The 24,893-nt window shown below is 40.8% G+C and overlaps 1 protein-coding gene across 1 annotated transcript in view; it reads left to right on the forward strand.

Moving 5' to 3' along the window:
- The window catches only part of SCFD2 (sec1 family domain containing 2), a 729,048-nt gene that overhangs the window by 95,730 nt on the left and 608,425 nt on the right, over positions 1–24,893 (forward strand). The window contains exon 4 of the mRNA XM_077477494.1: positions 2,666–2,841. Coding sequence (XP_077333620.1) covers positions 2,666–2,841 — 176 coding nt within the window. The remainder of the gene's footprint in view (positions 1–2,665; positions 2,842–24,893) is intronic.

Genomic DNA, 24,893 nt, shown 5'->3' on the forward strand with positions numbered 1-24,893 from the left:
TTACGACTGCCTATCTCATTTCTTAAGGTGCTAAAATGGCAGAGCAGTACAAAACCCCCCCAAATGACCCCATTTTGGAAAGTAGACCCCCTAAGGAAATTGATAAGAGGCATGTTGAGCCCATTGAATATTTAATTTTTTTGTCTCAAGCGATTGAATAATTTTTTTACACAAAGTTGTCACTAAATGATATATTGCTCACACATGCTATGGGCATATGTGAAATGACACCCCAAAATAAATTCTGCTGCTTCTCCTGAGTACGGGGATACCACATATGTGGGACTTTTTGGGAGCCTAGCCGCGTACGGGGCCCCGAAAACCAAGCACCGCCTTCAGGCTTTCTAAGGGCGTAAATTTTTGATTTCACATTTCACTACCTATTACAGTTTTGAAGGTCATAAAATGCCAAGATGGCACAAAACCCCCACAAATGACCCCATTTTAGAAAGTAGACACCCCAAGCTATTTGCTGAGAGGCATGTTGAGTCCATGGAATATTTTATATTTTGCCACAAGTTGCGGGAAAATTACAAACTTTAATTTTTTTTTATTTTTTTTTTCACAAAGTTGTCACTAAATGATATATTGCTCACACATGCCATGGGCATATGTGCCCGATCGGGCCCCCCACCCGCGGGAAGGCAGTGACGTATATATACCCCCTTATGCCTGCCCGTGCCATTCTGTCGACGTATATCGTCGTGCGGCGGTCGGCAAGTGGTTAAAGTGGTTTGTAAACCCCATTCATGAAATTTGACCCAAACACACATCTGCAGTGTTTACTTATCTCTCTCCAAAGCTCTAAGTGCCTTTTCTTTCTGCTGCTCCATTCCTCTGTTAGCAGAGTCACTTCTGACAAGTTCTTTGACACATGAGATAACCGTAGCTGAAAATCTGTGTGGAAGGTGCTTAGAGGGAGATTATTAGGGAGCTTGTTTATTTATAATACAGCTTTGTGTAAGTGCAGACTCCTTACCCACTGCTGAAAGAGGAAGAAAGATTTCTAACACGATCTGCACTTTCTAAAGAGTGTAGAAAGGTGAAGACAGCAGATATACATGTGTAACTTATGTAGGAGGATTTTTTTCATCTGTGTTATTATCTGGGGCTATTCACTTCACTTCACTGGGTATACGTGGGGTTTACCTCCACTTTAAAGTCCCTATCCATTGCTCTTGTTCAGGGTATATGTTTAACTGTAGCCATGTAGGGTCATGGGGCCTTGGTTACCCTCCGTACCACAATAACTGAGACTTTAAACATTGAAATGTCCTTTACCTTTGTTACTCAGAAAAGCACCAGCAATAATAAGAAACACTTCTGGCCATTCATTATATTTAAAGCCCAATAAAACTCTCTTAATTTATACTGTAATGCAGTCAGGCTGCATATACAGTAATGAATATACCTCTGGTTTACCTGTTTAAGTGCTGCAGCAATGGTATAGATTTCTGTTGTTCACTCTGCAGGCTGAAAGTGAGAAATCTAATAGATACCTTCATCCGGTGGCATTTTGACAGCTTGCAGCAGAGGCTGTCTGAATACCCTACTAGTGGCCAAATATAAATGAATAGTTTCAATCTCCAGCCAACATTTTTCCACCCAGCTGCTCACATTTTTCATTTGAAGTTTGGGCAACCAGATGGTAGGATCACAACATGTATGGCAGGCTTTACGGGAGTGAGAGTCATATTAATTAGAGCAGTGTTCAGTGGAATGTGTTGCACCATGGTAGAACCAAGTATTTGTTTCAGTAACCTAAATAACAACATGCATATAGCACTTAGTCCCAGGCTTTTAGGTGTAGCGCAGACTGAAATCCAGTGGCTGACCGTGTGCTCCCCCCACCCCCACCCCCCATTTTCCTTCAATGCTATGTAAAGGAGACAGTAGCTTTGGTGGATTGCCCTTGGCTCCCTTTCCCTGCACTTTCTTGAGACAATTGCAGTAACATTATTTTTTTTCCTGGTGAATAGCCTTTCAATATTATTCAAAGGGGCTGTGACAGCTACCTTTTGTCTGCCATCAACAACATAGGAGTAGCACAAAAATCTGGCTGCTGTATAGGGAGGAGCAAAAGGGAATAGACAAAGAAATTTTTTTTTTATGCTAGAAAATGATTGTGGTTTTCAGAACAAATAATGCAAGTTATAGCTACCTATAAGTAATTTTTAAATGTATCATGAGAGCTCTTTTTTTTTTTTAACCCTTGTAACCGCCTTCATATTAAGCCTAGTTAAACGCATTTAATTTATTACTGCAACACTTACAGTAGCTGATCAAAAAAAAAAAGCTAGAGATACTGTATGTAATTTTGTATATGTAGCCTGAGTGCTTTACAGTAATTAAGCGTGTTCAACTAGGCTTCATAGGAAGGAGGTCATAAGGTGGGAATTTGTCCTAGAAAAGATGAGACATACTTACTAAGCATGCATAAATATTAATAGATATTATAAAAAATTGTTTTTCTCTCATTTTTGAATGTGGGTTACCCAGGAACTTCTTAAAGTCCCAAAACATTACTTTCCTAACCCTCCAGGAGACTAGTAATTCAGGAAATGTGCCTTCAAAGTTAAGATTTCAAAGCCCCTTTTACACCAATTTTCTATGCAACATATTCTCTTGTCTTTTATAGTAAGGGTTAATGTTTATCATTTTACAGGTAGAGTCACACCTGAGCAGCTTAGATCCTACATCATGCTGTTTAAAGAAAATCAAGAAGCTCTAGAAAACCACTGCGGCCTACTCCAGTTAGCCTGCGCCACATTCCAGACACTAAAAAATCCACAGTATGCCAAGTGGGACAATTTCCTTGCATTTGAAAGAGCCATCTTACAGGTAAGGCCATTGTGTTTCATATAAAATTAAGGCTGAAGTTTATTCTGCTTCTATTTTGCCTTCTCTGGTTCCTTCTTCACCCCCCCCCCCCCCCAATCAGTATAACAATTTTTCATTAAAGGTTAACTCCACTTTTGTGAAAAAGCAAAACAATTATATAATTTTATATATATATATATATATATATATATATATATATATATATATATATATATATATATATTTGTGGCACAAGTCATATTGTCATTGAATGTTCTTACCTTTCCTTTTCAATCTGCAGCACTGTAATTTTACGCAGAATGCAATATGGCAACCTACAGGTATTCTGTACAGAAATATCATGTTCTGGTTGTGTGGTTGGCTTACTGATTTTCCCTGAAGTCTGCACTAAGATACAAGTCAGATTTTGGGTGTCCCCTGCAACAAAAATTACATTTTTGGTGAGATACTCCCAAAAGGAAAACACGTATAAAGGGGACCCTGCAGCTTTCTTCATTAGAACCCTGCAAGTATAGCAGCTGATTGATAATTATGAAATTACTCTCATTCTCATCCAATTTGCACATGAACACGGACCAACAGCTATTCAGAATAACAAAAGGCTAGTAATCGGCAACAAAATTTGTTAAACCCCTGCACTGTACATTGATGATCAAGAGTGGAGTGTTTTTGTCTCAACAAAAGTGGAGTTACTCTTTAAATATTTATGGTGTTGAAAGGCCATGTGCTGTATATTCATCAACATTTTCTAAAATAGATGCAACAAAATTGATTTACTAAGGCCTTGTTTACACCTGAGCGACCTGGAGCGAAGCTACAAAAAACACGCCAAAGAAGCTCATGTACCAAATTTTGGAGTTGCATTTTTTTCCACAATGTTCACGCATTTTGTTACATGACAAATGCAGCAAAATCATACCAATTTTGGGGTGCCATTAAGAAATAATTCTGGAATTGCAGGCAAAATTGTGCAATTCTGCCCTCAATTCCAAAATGTTCAAATGTGAACTGTGGATTGCTTTTTTAGAGGGGAAGCAAGAGCTGCCGCAAGTGTAATCGAGCCCTTGCTGCACTCAGAATGGCAAAATCTTTGCTGATCCTTTGATCTTTGCTACCTCTACATCTTTAGACGGCAAACAAACCTTGGCGATCACGCCATTTTAGAGTCCTTCAATTCCTTAACTGAACTCCAATCCTGGAGATGAGGGAGATCTTTTGGGGCCCCCAAAACACGTTGGGTATTGTGTCGACTCCTTGTGAGCATATATCGATATTAAAGCTTTTGGACTCCTTGACCTTCTGTTTGGTGCTCTCATTGGACTTGTGCACCTTTAATATAAAATAGAAAAGTCCTCACTGCCATCGTCCGTTGTATGTATATAACAAAAAAAAGAAAAATCTAGATTGGACTATGTTGGCAAGATAAGGTGTACACACCAATAATAGTGTGTACGCTTTATCTAGCCAATATAGTCCAAAATAGATTTTTCTTTTTTAATAATTTTGTAATAAATATGATGTGTATGTATGACTATCTTAAAAACAAAAATATTTTTACTCATATAATTGGTCAACTGCATATAGTTGTAAAGTAACTAGCATTCAGTAAATCATGACATTGCATAGTAACCTGTATCTATAAGTACAGATATAAGTCTTCATGAGTCAATGCGTTTGGCTTGAGATAGCTTCATCAGGATGCATGAAACTTGTATAGCAGTTGTCTATAAAGAAAAATAACATAAGGAAATACATACAAATAAATACTCAAGTGTTGTTACATATCGTCTGTGAGACATCATATACAGGGTGCACCTCAATGCTAGAGCAACAACAGCAAAAGGACAGTCCCCTGGGCATGCACCGGAGTACAATTAGAGGCCAGAAAAAAGATGGATGTTGTGCACCTATATAAAAAAAAACGACATGGTTACTATTGCCCTTAGGGGATAATACAACACAATAAACTCCTGGACCCAACTTACCAAGTATGTTCACTGGGTTATGCCAACAAGCCTAAGGTGGACATGTCATGAGAATCTCAAACAAAGGCTGGGTCTAAAAAAGGAAAAGAAAAGACACCAAATCTATAATTAAAATATAAACGTTGTGATATTGCCATTTGTAACAGCTAAGGAGCTGGTATGTTACCACAAGCTGTTCCAAACAGTCCAAGTGGGGTTGCTAGGCTCTTGCAGTAATGTTCAATAACAACCATATGGAGGCAAAAGATGATATGAACCATAGGGCAAATATACAGTAACAGAGTACAATATATAAATAGAGTAAGTTGAAAACCAGCCCAGCACCACTGCATAAAGTCTGCATATGTGTGGCTAAATGACATACAGCTGAATGAAAGTCCCAGTACTTACTGTCTGAGCACAAATTATATCCATCCAAATCTACCAACGGCACTTCCACAGCCAGTATGGTCTACCAGCACTTAATGCAGATGCATATAAAGTCCTAGCAGGAGAAACGCACACAAGATATCCACTATCGGCCAACTTCTGGCAAAGGGAGAACCCAGTATAACAACCTTCAAGACACAAGGATATAGCTTGAGTGAACAAACCAACCATCTAGCCAGTCCAGTTGATGGATATATCAAGTAGGAAGAGCTGGTGTAGAGTTGTCGCTGCAGAAGTCTACCAAAACTAGCGGGCAATTGAGTCAGCATCTAACGAGAACTGAAAAAACATTTTGGGTGGATTTATTCTGTTAAATGTCTGACAAGCTTATTGTTCTACGTAACCTTTTGTAATATTTGTACCAAAAAGTATTGCAACATAGTGTTTTAACTTTAGACCTTCTAGACACTGATGCTTGTTCTAAAATAATATGTTGTGATGTTGTTTTGTAACCAGAGCAAACCACAAATTAGACTGTTAGCAAGCAAATATTTAACATTTTACACCATGACCGGTTTGTGTTACCACAGTCTATGGTCTGGAAGGTTGCGTATTACATGTTTCTTATTTTTAGTTTCACAGGCAATAAACGGATGGCAGTTTTTGTCCTAGAGCATCTCGTTTGTTTACACTATATTAATTGTTGTAGAGATAGAGTTGATTGAATTTGGCATATTCGTACAGATGTTTTTTTTCTATGGAACACACATATTATTAGAGCAGCATGGTGTTAAGTATTAAGCACATTTGCCTTGCAGACTTGGGGTCTCAGGTTTAGTTGCAACAAGGGACAATGTTTTCATGGCATTTGTATGTTTTAGTATGCAAAGATTGTATACCTACGTACTGTATGTCATAAATTAATTAACTCAGTGAGAGACTAATTTCTCCTGTTTTTACAAATGGGTACCTATTACCTATTAACTCAGCTATAAAACCAAAAAGGAAAAAAGTTGGTAGGTAGTCGAGTGCATTGTTCTCAACTAGGCAATAAAAAGTATACATTTACTATATTTTTAATCCAATAAATCCACAAATCCACTGAAATATTTATTCCTAACTTGTGCAGTATCACTACTAAATACCACTGTGTCTTAAACAGCTTTTCTCAACTAGGGTTTCTCCAGAAGTTACTAGAGGTTCCTTGAGAAATTTGCAATTTCTTCACTGAAATCCGTAAGCACTGACACCAATTAACTTTTAAACCATCTGTGAGGGGAAATATGCTTCCCACTGACCACCAATGTAAGTAGCATTCTTTTCAGAGAGGCTATTCTCCCACTGACCACCAGTTTAAGGGGTCCCTCTCCCAGTGATCACTAATGTAAAGGTAGTCCTTCTACTAATCACCAATCTAAATTGGCCCATCTGTCTGACCACCAATTAAAGGGTCCCTTATTTACTGGCCTCCAGTAGAAGGCAGCTCTTTAATGATTACCAATGTAAGGGTGCACTTTTATACAGGCTATCAATGTAAGGGCTCGTTTACCTTTGTGGTGCCGTGTAAAGAGGGTGTTTGACATGTGGTTAGGAAGCAATATGTCAACTCTTAACAGTTTTTTTTTAAACCCCAAAAACCTGCACCATCATGCCGCAACCATATGCATTACCTTGCTGTTGGCCATTCACTGTGCAGCCCTATTAAGGTGAATGGGTCACATGACAGGGGTGGTGTGGCTCTCATTCTGGGATGACGTCATATGGCGTTGTCCCAGAACGGCTGCTCTCCACCTGTGATCATGACCCTGATCTCTGTAAAGAGCCACAGGTGTGGCTCTTTAACCATGTGATCAGCTGTGTCCAAAGTAAACAGAAATGCCAGTAATCGTCTCTCATCGCGTCGCGCTTGACAGAGTGTGTGGCGAGGAGAGCTGATCAGCAGCATCTTCTTGCAGTGGACATTGAGACTTGTAATCAGGGCTGATCATCAGGGGGCTAGTGTCAGAAACTAAACAATTACCACTCTTATCAACACAGGACATGCATAGTTCAGAAAAGTATCAGAAACCGTGTGTTGGAAACGGGGCCGGGGCTCAAGGGACGAAAAACACATCCAACGTGACCGGAAGTGCCAGAGCTCTCTAAACATGCAATAAAAAATAAGAATTCCGCAGTGATTTTTTTTTTTTTTTTTAAATATGTGTTTCCCCATTTGGTGGGGATAAGAGATCTATCAATGAGGAGGTAGAGTGAGAGGAAAGGTTTTCAGCCAGCATCAGACCAGCAAGGGAGATACCATTGATGTGTTACCACCGATAAAGAGCAGTTAGTCAGGCATTTAGGAGGAGGAGGTGGGATAATATCCCAGCCGGGACGCTCCGAAGTAGCGATCTCCAGGGTCTCGCAGAACATGCCTAAGTTCTTGGGGACACAAAGGATGGCTGCTTTCCCATTGCTGGTGGCCAACAGGCTGAAGGGGAAGCTCCACGATAGGTGATATCTCATTCTTGTAATGTGTGAAGGAGCAGTTGGAGCAGCCTGCGCTTTTGCAATGTAATCCATGGCAAGTCGGGGAAGAGCTGGACAGGAGGGTCGTCATAGATGATTGGTCTGGTGACTCGAGCTTTACGCATAATGGCCTCCTTCAAAGTGTAGGAGTGCACCCTGCACATGACATCTCTAGGCTTAGAAGGTGGGTCTCTAGGTTTTAATGCCCTGTGAATTCTATCCAGTGCTGTGTTGGGTAGTTGGGGCCCCCACTAAGCTGTTGAATAAAGTCTATAGGAGGGTCCCAATATTCATACCAAGCCCTTTGGTCGACTAATGGTGGAGGTGTCATGGGCCTTGAGAACGGGAGACCAGAGTGGGTTAAGAGGCAGACCCAGAGACTTTCATAGATGAGTGTGAAGCGCTGGGGTCCCTCGAGTGCTGACCCCTTTGTGGCTTCGGAGGGCTAGGTACTAAGGGTCGTGTTGGTGAAAGGCATGAGGTAGGCCTCAGCCATGGCAATGATTGGGAGCATCCCACGCGACAGAAGGGGGAAAGCCCCCAGTTCTAGAACACCGATGGAATGCTCTGCAGTGATAGGGTGTCACTGTAGGCCCTCTGCTCAAGCAAGGGGTATGGTGGCTGGCTCACCTGAGGGGATGTTGGTTATGTGACATGATACTTCTGGATGGATGTTGCAGTCTGTTCCACCTGGGATGATAGGTGCGACTGCGGGACTGAGGAAGTAGCCAGCAGATGGGGAAGATATCGGTGCACATAGTGGGCTGCTATACCAATGCAGGGATGCTCCTCTAGGTCTAGGGTCACTGCCCACCGCATTCCCTGAAGCCCCAGGAGGGGTGAAAGAGTTCCGGGAAGAGCGATGCAGCGCCATGTTTACTTCTTCCCGTGGTGGGGGCCCTGTGATTCGTTCAAAGAAATAGATAGGCTGCCCCGCGGCACCCCCTTGTTTCTGTGAACTGGTGGTGTAAGATCTGCCCATCTGAATGCAGCAAAGATCCCCATAGAAGCAGAAAAGCAGCAGGTCTGTGGAGAGTGAGAAGATCAAGCTGCCATTACGCTCAGGCCCCCCTTGTTTATTATTCTTGTATGCCATGTTATTGTTCACACCAATGTCCCCTGAGCTGTAGATATATGAATTATTAATGGGGGTTCTTTTGAGGCCAAAAAGTTATTTCAAGGGTTCCTCCATGTTGAGAAAGGCTGGTCTAAAAACATAAAACAACATGATTGTCTGAAACAGATATTGCATTTTGTTTAATTAAAGGAAAAATCCCATGCAACCTTAATCAATTTCTCCTTATCAAAGTCAATTAAGAGTATACCATATCTATTACAGTGATGCCAATATGCATAAACTGGGTATACACTGACCATTGATCTTATTAGCAGAGAGATCTAATCCTATGAATGATGTTAACCCATGAATATTTTCCTCAAATTCTTCAGGTGATATGGCACCTCACTGCCCTTCCTTTTATGTACAATTCTCTCTATAGATGTGCATTTCTGCATCAGAGTTCCTCTAGACATCAATTGGCAGCACTAAATCACTCTTGTCATTCTCTCTATCTTCAATTAAACACAAATAGGTACTCCAGTTGCTGCTGCAAACCCCAACTTGTTTCAATACAAAAATAGCTTTTCAGCCTAATATATAATTTACAAAGTCTCAAATGTTCAAAGATATCATTCCAGTAGCATTTCTTTCTATCCAAGATGTAAACATGATACAAAAGTAACAAGCTACATGAAGTTTTTGTACATTAATTCTTTACAGCTCTGTGTTTTATTGGCACTAGCATTTATACTTCTATAAGGGGTTTCCTCTAATAGACAACATTTAGGAGAACTAAATGGATATCATCATTATCTCTCTTGTTATACAAACAAAGGCAGGTACTCCCTTTGGTGCTGCAATCCTCAACTTGTCACTGTAATAACATTCCAATGCCAAAATAAGTGTATTCTGTATCATTTTCAGAGTCCTGCATACTCAGACATATCACTTTGATCCCTTGAGGTTCTTTTATTAAAGCCAAAAAGGATCTTTGCAAGGGAAGTTGCACTTTGCAAGATAATTGCCCTAGAGCTTAGTGAATGTGGTGACATTTATTTGCAAAGATTCCCAAGGAAAGGGAAAGAAAAAAAATTTTTTTTTTGCTTATTAATGGTTGAATGATAGCATTCAGCAGAGCTTTACACCATCACCGAGCTATGGGGGAAGGTCCCTTGCAATTGAACAGTCTAATTCACTTTAGTAAATAAACCCCCATGTCTCCAAAGATGTAGAATCACAAATAACCCAGCTTTTACACAGCCTGCTTAGATGCTTCACAGATCACGTTTAACATAAATCAGCGGGATTAATATAAATCAGCTATTTTTTTCCAACTATAGCCACATTTGAGTTATCACGTTTCTCATGCACCAGTATTATCAATTAACCAGCAATGATCAATATATAACCTTCACTTGAAACGGTAAGAAAATCTCCTTCACTACTTTTCCCCATGTAAAGCATTTTGAAAAAACATACATCCCTATCATGTTCCAAGCCATTACTCTGGTGTAAATATTTAGTCCACGAGGTACCTCTTTTCTTTACTATTCATTTACCAATGCTCTTGTTAAATTATTTTGTGGAGAGTGAGCTCTGTGTTATCTTTCCCAGTAATTGGCATTGAAGAAGCAGCTCCTGCTTTGCAAAGAGCCACGTGAAACTTTGGTCACCTTGGGCAAGCCAAGCCTCAAGCTGTATGGGTTTTGTGCCTTGCCTTGTACCCTGAGCTTAGTTTCCTTACCCCCACATGGTCGCAACATGTCTGTATATAGACACAAAGGGAAGGGTCCCACTGCAATGGGTAACCCCCAGCTCCCCACTCCTAATGCATTGTTGTACTGGTCAGTCAGGAGCATTTCTTGCCTTGTATCTTTATGAGGTTCCAGGATAGGCAGGATTTTGAGTGCCTCCCCCGCGTGATGGGAGTGTTTTGAGCTTGGTCTTCAGCTCTATCAGCATGTAGTCTTCCCTATACTCTTAGGGTGAGAAAATCCACCTTACATCCCCTGCTTACCCCTAAATAGGTACTTCACATGTACAACCTTGCCTATTGGGCATGCTGACTTTGTGGGATTGAATCCTTGGTTCCCTAGGTAAATTCAGGAGCCAGTGGTTCGCTCCTTGGATGTTCTTCTGAAGTAATTATCGGGGTCTGTTCTGACAGGCCTCCTAGGAAGAGTTCTTGTGGTTTTTTTTTTTGGTCCTTATAAGATCAAGTAAGTTGAGTCTACTAGGACACAGTTCTTGGTTTCATGTGTCTGATAGCATTTCTTATAAGAACGCTCTCACTCTCCTTTTTGGCCACATTCGATTTATAAGTCTTTTCCCTATAGGAAATTGTTGTTCGTTTTCACCTTTGTGGTTGGATCAAATTCACAAAATTTGTGCTTATGGTGTATGATTCAGTATTTCTCTGAAACATCCCACCACTGATTATGTGAACATTGTTCTTGGTCCTCAAGCATTGTTCCTGATCTTCTGTTAGTCATATCAGATTTACCATACCGGATAAGGGTTTGGCCTCATGCTGGGCAGGAGTGACATCACGTGACTCTGGCCAGTCACAGAGCCGGAGTTCACAGCCCTGGAAGGAAGAGGGCTGAAGATGGACACTTCCAGCCAGCGGGGACACCGCAGGCTCCTGTGTCAGGTAAGTGACACATAATGGGCTACTATGTGATGCATAGTAGCCCATTATGCTTTACCTTTGCAGGGAAACAAAGAGGAAGTAAAACCCATCTGGGTTTACTTCCTCTTTTTCTAAGGCATGCTGGTTATAGGAGGGGTTATACTGGGCTGGCTTACTTTCTTTTTGCCAGTGTCCAGTTGGGTGGCAGTTTATGATTTTCTGTGTCCCTCACTGAATTAAAAGAAAAGGATTTTACTGTAAATGCGAAAATCGTATTATGTACTACAACAGTTTAGCAAAATAATGTATTGATAAATAATAATGATAGATTTGTTGTTTCAATAAATTCTTGCAGTGCATTGCTGTTGGTGAAACTAAAAGATTGCACAGTCAGACTGTAGTGTATGTGACCAGATTTGGATGTAAAAACCTACATCACTTATTAGGTTGGTAATGGAACATGCCAGCAAAGTAACAGCTTCACCTAACAGCTGACAAGTAAAGCAGAACTGAAGTATTTTTTTTCAATATTCCATCTATTAAATCCTCTGCCCTTGTTGTTTTAACTTTGGATAGTAAAACTTTTTTTTTCTGCCAGTAAATGCCTTATACAGCCCACTTCCTGTTTCTTGTCTGGTAAAAAGCCTAGGCTTCTGACATCATACACAGCTCTCTCTCTCACTCTTGTGAGAATTTGCCAGGAAGGGAGGGGAGATAAGGCATAAGAGGGCCAATAAGAGCTGCGGAGCTTGGGGGTGTGCCTCTGTGTGTCTGTGTAAATCCAGGAAGTTAACAGGCAGCAGTTTCAGCTGCCCACAGTTAAAATGGCTCCAGCCAGACTCAGTGGTAGGAGATTTTTGCAGCATATTTGGCAAGTACAGAATCACAGTATATATAAAATAATATGCAAAGTGGTTGGAGGGAAGCTTCAGAATGACAACAATGTTTTTATGTGAGCAGATAAGCAACCTGTTTTCACCTTTCCATCAACCCTGCTTTCTGATTTATCACCTTAGCCTGGTAAAAAATGTCTGATATTTCTAGGTGTTACGGAATATGTGGCAGTACTGCTGGGGTCCCACAATATATTGCTCAGTTTTTGACAGGCCAACCACTAGTCCTGAGTACTTCCATATATTGGATGGGGGCGTGTATGTTTGTGTACGTTTTGATGTCTCAATTGGTTTTTGAGGAGGTCTGCTAGCAGATCATGGGGGTGCAGGGCAGGTAATGTTTATATGGGTCTTTCTCTTAGCGGTCTACTTATAACATTTTTTTTATGCAAGATTCCCCTTCGCTCAGGATTTGCACATTTTCCCATTGAATTCCATTAGATAACTTTGACTCTTAGGTGAAAGTTGTATATTTGTCTTTACTAATGAAATGTTACCTTCAGTGGGCCAAAAGTACAGGTTCAGATTAGTATATACTCGAGTATAAGCCGAGATTTTCAGCCTCTTTTTTGAGGCTGAAAGTGCCCCCCTCGGCTTATACTCGAGTCATCGCCGTCTGTCTGCCCGAACAGCGTGTCGAGCAGACAGACAGCGGCCATTCTAACTTTCAAAAGCCGCGCCTCCCTGTCTGTGATAGGCGGAACACAATTTCCCAGCAGTCTGTGTTCCGCCTATCACGGACATCCGCTCATCCTCATACTACGGACGAGGATAAGAGGATGTCCGTGATAGGCGGAACACAGACTGCTGGGAAATTGTGTTCCGCCTATCACAGACAGGGAGGCGCGGCATTTGAACAGGGGAATGGGCGCCGACGAAGAGCGGTGATCCTGGGACGGGACCGGACGGAGGCTCGGCTCGGGACGGGACGGGACCGGACGGAGTCTCGGGACGGGACGGGACCGGACGGAGTCTCGGGACGGGACGGGACCGGACGGAGTCTCGGGACGGGACGGGACCGGACGGAGGCTCGGGACCGGACGGAGGCTCGGGACACAGGTAGGCTGGACACACAAGGCCACACACACACACACACACACGGATGGACACACACACACACAGGGATGGATGGACACACACACACACAGGGATGGATGGATGGATGGACACACACACACAGGGATGGACAGGCATATCTCACCCTCGGCTTATACACGAGTCAATAGGTTTCCCAGTTTTTTGGGGGTAAATTGGGGGCCTCGGCTTATCCTCGGGTCGGCCTATACTCGAGTATATACGGTAAGTTCATATCAGATAATCAAGTTTTATAATTTATTTATTTTGCAAAAAGCAATTCAAAGACTACTTTTATTTGCATATTTTCGTAAATCATTCCCTGAGTCCTAAGACATTCATACTAGGGTTGCACCGATACTGGTATTGATGCCAATACTAATCATTTGCATAAGTAACCGTGTAAATGCACCGGTACCTGAAACCAATACCTTTGCGGTGCGATTTGAGCCCATACAAAATGAATGGGCTCAAATCGCACTGTAAAGAATCGCATGAGACTTGAACAGGAATGCAGTTCGATTCCTGTCCGAATCACATGTGGGTTCCTTTACTAGTCCTGTGTGAAACCAGGCTTGTCATAGTGACTTCAGCCTGGGTTCACACAGGACCAGTGCTGGAAACCACATGTGATTTGATCAGGAAACCACATGCGATTTAAACAGGAAACGCTGCACAGGAAACACCGCATTCCTGTTCAAATCATATGCGATTCTTTGCGGTTTGGTTTTAGCCCATTCATTTTGTACGGGCTCAGATCGCACAACACAGGTATCGGTAATCTGTATCGCCAACTACTTGAGCACAATTCATAGAGAATCTGAATATGTATCTAATTTGACCTGGATGCAAGTTCCCTTCTTTTTTAGGAGTCTGTTGATGAGATATTATATGACCTACAAAAAAGATTTTGATAAGCTGATACACACTATCAAAACACTTGATGTTAAAATCCTAATCAAAATGATGGCAAATGTAAAACAATTGTACTGCTCTTGTACACTATGCCACTATAAAATGACTTGGTGTGAATCATTTCTTTTTCTCCAGTTATGTTTGGTAATGGGAATCACTTTTTCAAACTAATTATGTTGCCTGACTACTTTGTTTCTAGCTATCAGTTTCTAATAGCAGCATATTAAAACGTTTATATTTTTTTAACAATACATTAGGACAAGAGCTGCGTTTATCTAACATTTAAGGTCATTGCTCATAAATGACTCCTACATTTCCTGTTTTGGGGTACTTTTTTTTTCCCTATGTCTTTTTCTGGTTTTATTAAAAGGTGAGCCACAGTATGGGGCACATCATCTTTCAAGGATTATTTTATATAAAAATTACAAAGAACACTGGGATTTATCATGCAGATGTGTTCCACACTATTGGACCACTTCCCAGAAATAACCATTAAGGACATCTCATTAATTCTTTTTATCATTAGTTTTTTTATATATGTGTGTGATGTGAAAGATCAGGATGTTGGGGCCATGAACTGAACAATTCTGTAGGGTAACATCTAAGCTGTTCAGTTTGGAAGGGTAAGCATAACCAGAGATGAGACACTCTATACTGTAAGCATGTAAAAATGCAGAAAATACAACTTGTTAACATTACACAGTTAATTGTGATGTATTTTAAATGCAATATAATAAACTTTTAAAATTCAACTCCTTCCCGGAGGCCAGTGTTGGGTTGAATAGCTGCATTTTTATGTCTTTTATATGCTATATTGATGTAATTAAGTTGCCACTTTCTCCTAGTTGGACTTTTAGTTATTTGCTTATTTTTTGTCACTCTAGTATGAGACTATCATTTGTCTTTACCTTACGCAAAGCCACTAGGTCGAGCTCTGGAGATATCGGATATCTGGATATACCTTAGTTCTCAGAAGAAACGAAAGAACATTTACTGTGGTTCAGCTTGCTTAGAATCACCTCAAACTGATGTCAGATATGGATTTCCACTGGAGAAATCTATAAATGAACACAGAACAAGCTTGATGTGCTTCTCTTTTTTGGTCAGTGTAGACCCATCCCACATACTCCATTGCAATACTCCAAACGCGCACTTTCCTGCACAAACTGCTGCATTTTAAATTGGGTGCTGAAATGACCATCGGCTGGAACCAAATGCAATCATGAAAAGGAAACATCACCAGCACACCAGGATCTCCAAAAAATTAGTCCAAAGCTTTAATCACCTAGTATCAAAAGTAAAAGCAATGTTTCAGAGCCACGCAGGACCCCTTCATCAGGCATGTGACAAATTGTGATACAGACAGCACACTATTTAAGGAACCATTCACCAATCAGCGCAAAGAGGAAATGACCCCCGTCCCACCCCCTGACATCCAATGACGTTATATTCCCACTATCGTGGCAGAACCGATACAAACATTCCTGTTTGCTTGTCATTTAAATAAAACCGCCATCAAGCTATCATAGCTAAGTGGATCCGTGTACTTTTGTACTGTTCATCCAAAACAAATCCTATTCAGACAACTAACCTGCGATTGCAGCCTCATCTGACGTTTCTGTTCCTCTCTTTAGTTGTATACTTCCGCCTGGCCGTTTATTAGCATTGCTAGGTGACTATAAGGGACTTGTCTCTCTGCTCCAATCCAGCCACACATTGTGCGTGTGCGCCCTAGTGAATCGGTACGTCAATGCATTTTTTTCTCGTTCGAGGGAACAAAGTATGCCCAAATCCGTGGTACAGCAATGGGTAGTTAAGCAGCCCCTTCATTTGATAATCTGTTCATTGGATACATGAAGGAATGTAAATAAAAGAAAGGTCTGGTATCACCAGTAACACACTTCCATCCCTAATAATACAAAAGAAACATGGATGTCACCCATGGGACTTTGAATGAGGTATGCACAATTGGCCGATAAAATTTACAAATGTAAATAAAGTAATAATGTAAATAAAGTAAAGTGTTTACTACAGAAATAGTCACACATAAAAAAGTAACATACAAACGGCAAAACCGATACAATATTGCACATAGTTAAAGATTGTGTTGCATTTAAAGTACATGAGTATGACATCTATAACACCCGATGTGTTTCACGAGATGTGACTTGCTCCTCAGGGGTGGATGCATGTGGGATATATCTGGAAACTAATAATCAAAATGTAATGTAACGCATGAATAAATGATGGATAAATGGTAAGAGGGGCCTCCCAGAAAAAAGAAAGACCCCGATCGGCAAGGCCTAAGTGCCTGTGGCTATGTTCACTGAAGATGGCAGAAATATATGCTTGGGAAGGGAGCTGAGGAAGCGGTGCCAACCAAAAAACCCCGACCAAGGAACAATGGGAAGGCGGACATGGCATGGGTAGAAATGAGTGACCTTGGAGATCTAAATAATTTGTTCAGGTGTCAGCTAAAATGTAATATGTATATAATCAAACCTTGCTAAATTAGCGAAATAGTAACAGCGTATATGATTGAATGCATGTATAAAACAACCTGTGGCGATGGTAAGACCGATAAGCCCAAGGAAATATGTGCAATACTGCAGATATGTGAAAAGGGATGTCAGTAAAGGCAATCCCTGAAAGGAAAAAGAGAAACGTGAAAAAATGTGAATATAGGAAACATGACCAAGCATAGAGAAGTGTTCAATGTGGAGGATAAAGATGTCTACCTGTGTAGGATTGATGGCTTACAGCAGCAGAATGAGCTGTCCCATGTGAGATGAAAGAGTGAAATGAAAAATCCCAGTCATGTGTGCTTTGCCATTGATAACCCCACAAGGGCTTCAGTGGACTCTTCCCCTAGATAATCCATTCAGGTGTCAACTATAGTATAATTGGTGTATGAACAAACATTGCTAAATTACCAAAATGGCCATGGAGTATATCATGCAATGCATGAATGCATGTATAAACCAACCTGTGGCAATGGCAAAACAGATAACTAGGCCAGGGAAGAGTATGTATAAAACAGTTTGTCACATGCCTGATGAAGGGGTTCTCCGTGGCTTCAAAATGTCACTTTTACTTTTTGATACTATGTGATTAAAGTTGTGGACCCATTTTTTGGAGATGCTGGTGACATTTCCTTTTCATGATTCCATCCCACATACTAACCCATATATCGGAGGCAGAGAAACTGAAGTGCAGTTTACCCCATGTGTTAGTACATCTAGATCATGGGAGGCAAGACTGGAGAGGTAGGTATTTACCGTACTTTAAAGTGTTACTAAACCCAGGACACAGAACATAGGAGTGCAATTATTTTAGTAAATATAAAATGCTTAATACCTTCTCTCATCAGCAGTATATAGCAGTCTTGTGATTTCTATCAGTGTCCAGCTGAGCACAGGTTAAAGCTTGGAGGAGTTTGCATTCTTCTCTGACTGTCCTATGAGGCTGCATAACTCCTGACCCTCTGTCTGAACAGTGCTGATTGGCCCTGTGCTGATCACATGCACCCTCCCAAAAAAAAGAAGGGAAGGGTCAGAGAAGACAGGATTAAACAGCCTTTTTACACAATGCAGTGGATTGACCCCTTAGGTTCCACAGTGATTATAAGGAGCATGCTTTGCTGCATATGCAGACTGATTTTACTGTTGTGGGTTTAGTAACAGTTTAGTGATGTTTCATTTTTGGTTTTATACTCTTTGAAGTATGAAAAAAATAAGAAATAAAAACAGCACAGAGGCGACCTGTTATCAAGGATTATTGTATGCCAACATCGAATTGTATTCCTCTACATGTGTCTAGGTGGATGCAGCATTGGTCCAATGCTGCATCTTTCCCCTGCCGGCTCGAAGACTGCTGATTGCTCGGTTCTCAAGGCTCCGTGAGCAGAGAGCTGATGACTGTCAGTCACCAGCTCTTTGCTCTGCCAACCGCCGCGTTTGGCTCAGGCTCTTAGCAGCTCGCTAAGGTACCACTCCAGGCATCTGGGTGGATCCTGACCATATGGTCGTGATCTTTTCCCAGCCTTGACCGGCTCTTTGTCATCAGCCAGCTTTCTGCTTAAAACAGGTCACAGGAGTGCAAAACGAATCTGCACTCCTGTGATCCACAGAAGTTGTACAGACAAACAAGCTTTTGACAATACAACTTGAAAGCTGGTTTCTATGCAGAGCTGCACCAGATTTTGCACACTCCAGTTTTAGTAAATCCCCCTAATTGTTTTACTGACAGCAGCATAATGTGGGGTGGGCAGGTGCCACTCCTGGCTGGCCCGAAACAGTAGGCCAGGTATGCAGCAATTCCACTTTGAAAAAGGGGTTCATTTCTTAGCCCTACACCCCTTTTATATATTTATATAAGCAGTCTAAAGCACTTATAATGGGATATCTTTACAGTAATACAGCACCAGCTCAGGTATACTTATATCATTTAAGCTACACAGATGTACTGTGTACTTAGGCTAATGTGTACCAGCATGTACTGTACTTTATCCAGGTTAACTTAGGTGGTATACACAAAGGACTTTTACATCTGAAAATAATTTTTCACTACAGATCTTTGAACCTCTGACAAGGTAATGTTAACGTAATCGGTCAATTTCTTTGTTAATACTTAATCAAATAACTTCAAAGCTACCACAGGCCTAATCAGGAAAGAACATTAAGAAACTATTTCAAGGACAGCATGAAAGGAATGATATAAGACCGTTGGAAGATACTTCACACGTTGTTGTACATGCTTCCTAAGCCTAAGTGTAATTGGTTTTGGGAATATAGTAATTGCTTAGTTCGCAGCTCATGCTGTATGTATAGATGTTAACCTTTTTGTTTTTTCCTATTTTACAATGACTAAAAATCAGTTTAAAGGTGAGCTATTTTATTTTACAGCGTTTAGGCCTATATATAATGTTAGTAGCTTTATGCAAATAATCTGATCAATAAATTAATGTAAGAGCATATTCACACTTGTCCATTTTTCTGCATAGAAATCCATGTGTATTTCCTAGCATGCTACAGAGTGGTGATGGGACCAGAATCGTGTCAAGCAATAATAAATATTATAATGAAAACTCAAATGTGCACCCTTTTCCATTAAAGCTGAATTCTAGGCAGATATTAAAGACACAAATGAATGCAGCTCTGTATTTACTAACTCATTAGGAAATGTAGTGTTTAAATGCAGGCAGTGTTAGTACCTTATTTGACCTAGTATCAGCCACTAGTAGTGGCAAGCTCTGATACTACTCAGAAATGTCAGAGCTATACTCCTCAGAATGGCCTAGTATTTGACTGTAAAATTATAGTTTTAGAGGCTGCTGCAGGTCTCTCCAGGCACCTCTAGGTGTCCATACATTATATGCCATACCCGTTGGCCAAGCACAGCTTCCTCAAAGCCCAGACACAAAGCTACAACCTTGACTGATGTACCCCATCCTGCCTTGAAGCTTGGACACATTGGCTGTTGAGAGAGGATCCAGCACCCTAGGATTGAGCATTCTCCTCTTTTTACAGACCTGCGCATGTGCAGTGTGTTCTTCCTCCCTGTTTCAGTAGGGCTTGCCTATGTAAATTAACCCCTTCCTACTGACTGTACACACACACTGGGATCCTGTACTAACGATCGGGACCCGAAACTCCCGGTTCTGTGTCACCTGATTGCTGTCATATCCGCTGATTGGCTATCACTGTGAAGCCTGCCTCTGTGTTTTCTTTCTCTCTGAATGGAAAGGAGAGATACATTGCATCTCTCTCTCCTTGCAGGGAGAAAGAGTTAAACACAACTGTGTGTAAAAGAATAAATAAATACAGTAAAGATAAAGAAAAATACCTAGATCAAGGTTTTAGGGTTTGGGTCATGGTCAATATATTTTGGTCAGTATTTATTTTTTATTTTATTTATTTAATTCGTATCAGTGCCAGTTAGTGCCAATGTGTTTTACGTGGGATTAAAAAAAAAAAAATAGCAAAATGTGCATTATCATATCTGGGCTGTACTGTGGGTACAAACAATGACTAATATACCCATATGTGGTATTGTTGCGATTTTTGGGAGCAGAAGAATTTATTTATGGTTGTTTGGTAGAAAGGGTATAGTAGTAGCAAAAATAGATTTTAATTTTTTTTTTTTTACTGTTTTGGACCAGTTTTCCTTTGATAATGAAATTAAAAAAACAGGAGATATCTATTACTGTTTACCACCAAATGAAAGCCCAAGTTATACTGAAAAAAACAAGGTACACATAGTGCCTTGAAAAAGTATTTGTACCCCTTGAGATTTTTCACATTTTGTCATGTTACAACCAAAAACGTAAATGTATTTTTATTGGGATTGTATGTGATAGACCAACACAAAGTGGCACATAATTGTGAAGTAGAAGGAAAATGATCATTTGTTTTCAATTTTTCTTTACAAATAAATATCTGAAACGTGTGGCATGCATTTGTATTCAGCCCCCGAGTCAGTCTTTTGTAGAACCATCTTTTGCTGCAATTACAGCTGCAAGTCTTTTTGGGTATGTCTCTACCAGCTTTGCACATCTAGATAACATTTTTGCCCATTTTTCTTTGCAAAATTAGCTCAAGCTCTGTCAGATTGGATGGAGAGCGTCTTTGAACAGCAATTTTCAAGTCTTGCCTCAGATTCTTAATTGGATTTAGGTCTGGACCTGGGGCATTTTAACACATGAATATGCTTTGATCGAAACCATTCCATTGTAGATCTGGCTGTATGTTTAGGACGCCGTTGTCCTGCTGGAAAGTGAACCTCTGGCCCAGTTTCAAGTCTTTTGCAGACTCTAACAGGTTTTCTTCTAAGATTACCCTGTATTTGGCTCAATCTATCTTCCAATCAACTCTGACCAGCTTTCCTATCCCTGCATCAGGACTTCTTATGACTTTCTTTAATCAATGGCTTTCTTCTTGCCACTCTTCCATAAAGGCCAGATTTGTGGAGTGCACGACTAATAGTTGTCCTGTGGACAAATTCTCCCACCTGAGCTGTGGATCTCTGCAGCTCCTCCAAAGTTACCATGGACCTCTCGGCTACTTTGCTGATTAATGCTCTCCTTGCCCTGCCTGTCATTTTAGGTGGATGGTCATGTCTTGGTAGGTTTGCAGTTTTGCCATACTCTTCATTTTCGGATGATGGACTGAACAGTGCTCTGTGAGATTTTCAAAGCTTGGGATATTGACTTATAACCTAACCCGACTTTAACCACTTGCCGACCAGCGCACGACGATGTACGTCGACAGAATGGCACGGGCAGGCAAATGGGCGTACATGTACGTCCCTTTAAATTTGCCGCCCTGCCATCGGGAGCGCGCCGCCGGCGGCGCACTCCCGCGCTGGTCGGGACCCCCGTGAGTCCGGTCACGGGACCCGCGGACTCGATCGCCGCGGGCATCCCCGCGATCGTCTCACGGAGCGGCCGAATGGAGAAGTGCCGCTGTAAACAACATTTCTCCATTCTGCCTAGCAACTAGTGACGCTGATCTCGGCTCCATGTGATTGGAGCAGAGATCAGTGTTCACTAAATGAAAGCCCAACCCCCCCACAGTTAGTAACACACCCATAGGAACACTTAACCCCTACACTGCCACCCACTGGTTAACCCCTTCACTGCCAGTGTCATTTACACAGGAATTATTGCATTTATATAGCAGTGATTACTGTATAAATGACAATGGTCCCAAAAATTTGTCAAAAATGTCCGATGGGTCCCCCACAATGTCGCAGTCACAATAAAAATTGCTGATCGCCGCCATTACTAGTAAAAAAAAAAATAATAAAAAATGATTAATAAAAATGCTATAAAACTATCCCTATTTTGTAAACGCTATAACTTTTGCGCAAACCAATCAATAATCGCTTATCGCGATTTTTTTTACCAAAAATATGTAGAAGAATACGTATCGGCCTAAACTGAGGTAAAAAATGTTTTTTTATATATTTTTGGGGGATATTTATTATAACAAAAAGTAAAAAAGAATGCGTTTTTTTTTCAAAATTGTCGCTCTATTTTTGTTTATAGCGCAAAAAATAAAAACCGCAGGGGTGATCAAATACCACCAAAAGAAAGCTCTATTTGTGGGAAAAAAAGGACGTCAATTTTGTTTGGGAGCCACATCGCACGACCGCGCAATTGTCAGTTAAAGCGACACAGTGCCGAATCGCAAAAAGTGGTCTGGTCTTTGACCAGCAAATTGGTCCGGTCTGAAAGTGGTTAAACCGCTCTACAACTTTATCCCTGACCTGTCAGTATTTATACTGAGATTAAATTACACACAGGTCACTCCACTAGATTTTATTTAGGGGTATCAGAGCAAAGGGGGCTGAATACAAATGCACGCCACACTTTTCAGATATTTATATTTGTAAAAAAAAAAAAAATGTAAAGTCGTTTTCCTTTCACTTTACAATTATGTGCCACTTTGTGTTGATCTATCAAATAAAATCCCACTAAAATATATTTAAGTTTTTGGTTGTAACATGAGAAATTGTGGAAAATTTTAAGGGGTAGGAATACTTTTTCAAGGCACTGTAATCCACCTGGATGCACAAAGTAGTTGTGATATGCACAGTTTTGCTAACACATAGCAAAGTTGCAAAAATTTGCTTAGGCATTTGTTGTCCCCTTGGGCACAAAGGGCTTAAAGTGAAAGAAAAGCCTAACCCTAATTATTTCTAAAAACGTTCCCTGCTCCCTCTTTCTACATGCTGTGCATAACCTGTATAAAAGAAACATATACTTAGCTTTTTTAATCCGGTCCTATCACATGATCATGCAGCTGCAGCTCCCCCATCTCCCTCCGCATTGGCTGTGAATTCCGGGAACTGTGATGTCACACACAGGCTCCCTTGGCCCAGCCATTGTTGGTGCTTCCTTCTCTTCCTTGCAGCAGCTGCTCACTGACACAAGAGCTGGAGCTGCAGGATCAATTGACCAGACCAGAGCACAGATCTTTTTTATGCAGGATAGGCAGGAAGAGGGAACGTTTCTATGAATAGTGTTAAGCTTTTCTTCCAGTTTAAGCCTAGTTTGTGTCTGCTAGTGCAAATGAAGGAAAGCCTCCAGCATAGGCAAGCAGAACCTAAATGGGCGGTTCAACAAACCAGTATATACCTCAAATTGAAATATTACTTTTTGCAGGACTAATCTTTTATTTATTTGTTTTTGTTCATTTGTACCATGCTGTCACAATGAAAGTTAACATGAAACCTAAGCAGACCCTGCAGCTTTGTTAGTTTTGGTGGGGCAGTGCTCATTTGCCCTCGTGAACTCCGTTTTGTTATTCAATGCATCTCATTTATTACACTTAACTTTTCAGTTAGTGAATGAAACAAAACAGCACATAATGACCTCATATGGGAGAGATTGGAAACAACTGGGTGCGGTTCCTCATTTAAAATAACAACTCCAAACTTCTTATGGAGGCTAAGCTGGATGCAAATAGTCCAGGATGTGAAGAGATACTTGCAAAAGCAGTTGCATTTTATACAGTGTCCAAAACACGATCCCAAAACAATATTTATTTGGAGTTTCTGGTAATTGTGCGGGTGAGGAATTTCTTGGCACTTGCCATAGTTATAGGTAATGTCTCCTTACTGGCTTACATATATTCAACACTTTTATGTGCATGCGGCTACTATTCATCTACAAGTGGAAAATTACTTTGTGTGGCCAGTGTGGTTTTATATACAGACATAAAAAGCTTCCTGAGACACATAGGAAAAAATGTGCATGTCAAACAGGACAGTTAGTAAGTCGCAGACTCGACTTCAAGGCAAACCGCTGAAGTACCAGCAGATTTGTGTGAAAGCTGCTGGTGACACAGGCACGTGTCTAGAAATGCATAGAGGACATGGAAAATTACTTCTTCCATTATTCTGATAGTCGCTAATGTCAAATGAAACTTTCAGCTTTGTCAAATGAGTGAAATATGTACATTTATATCAGTTGGTGTTAAAAGAGATGTCTGGTTCAGGCTGGGCTTAAAAATGCAACACACTACATCAGTCCATTTCTCACATGACGAAAGCTACCGTACTCTGCTGGTCCTTGGACCTTGCAATGTAAAGTAAGAATACAAAGGAGACAACAGACCGGAGAGATTTCAGCCCTGCAGGTCTGAGAATTGGTGACAGCCTATCCAGTAGAGCTGCACAATTAATCGTTAAAAAAAATTGTGATCTTGATTCAACCCCCCCATCCCCCCCCCCCCGACGATCTCTATTGCAGAGTTTGCTGATTCTTTCATATAACAAGTGGAGACACTAATCTATTCACTCAGCTGTCAAAATAAAACATCTGGGCAGTCTGCCAAGTTTTTAACATGAAACATTGTAACTAACGCTTCCTTCTTAGATCAAAGGGCTAAACTTATGTGTGTAAATAAAAAATCCATGCAGTCTGCCAAGTTTTTAACAACATAAATGCAGGAGGTTTAACCACTTAAAGTTTAAATCTTTTTCTGACACTTGTTTCTTAAGTTAAAATCAATATTTTTTGCTAGAAAATTACTTGGAACCCCCAAACATATATATTTTAGCAGAGACCCTAGGGAATAAAATGTCAATTGCTGCAATATTTTATGTCGTAC

The sequence above is a fragment of the Lithobates pipiens genome, unplaced genomic scaffold (assembly GCF_037356315.1).
Source record: "Lithobates pipiens isolate NorthernLeopardFrog02 unplaced genomic scaffold, aLitPip1_a1.2 Scaffold_13, whole genome shotgun sequence".
In the NCBI taxonomy this organism is placed as follows: domain Eukaryota; kingdom Metazoa; phylum Chordata; class Amphibia; order Anura; family Ranidae; genus Lithobates; species Lithobates pipiens.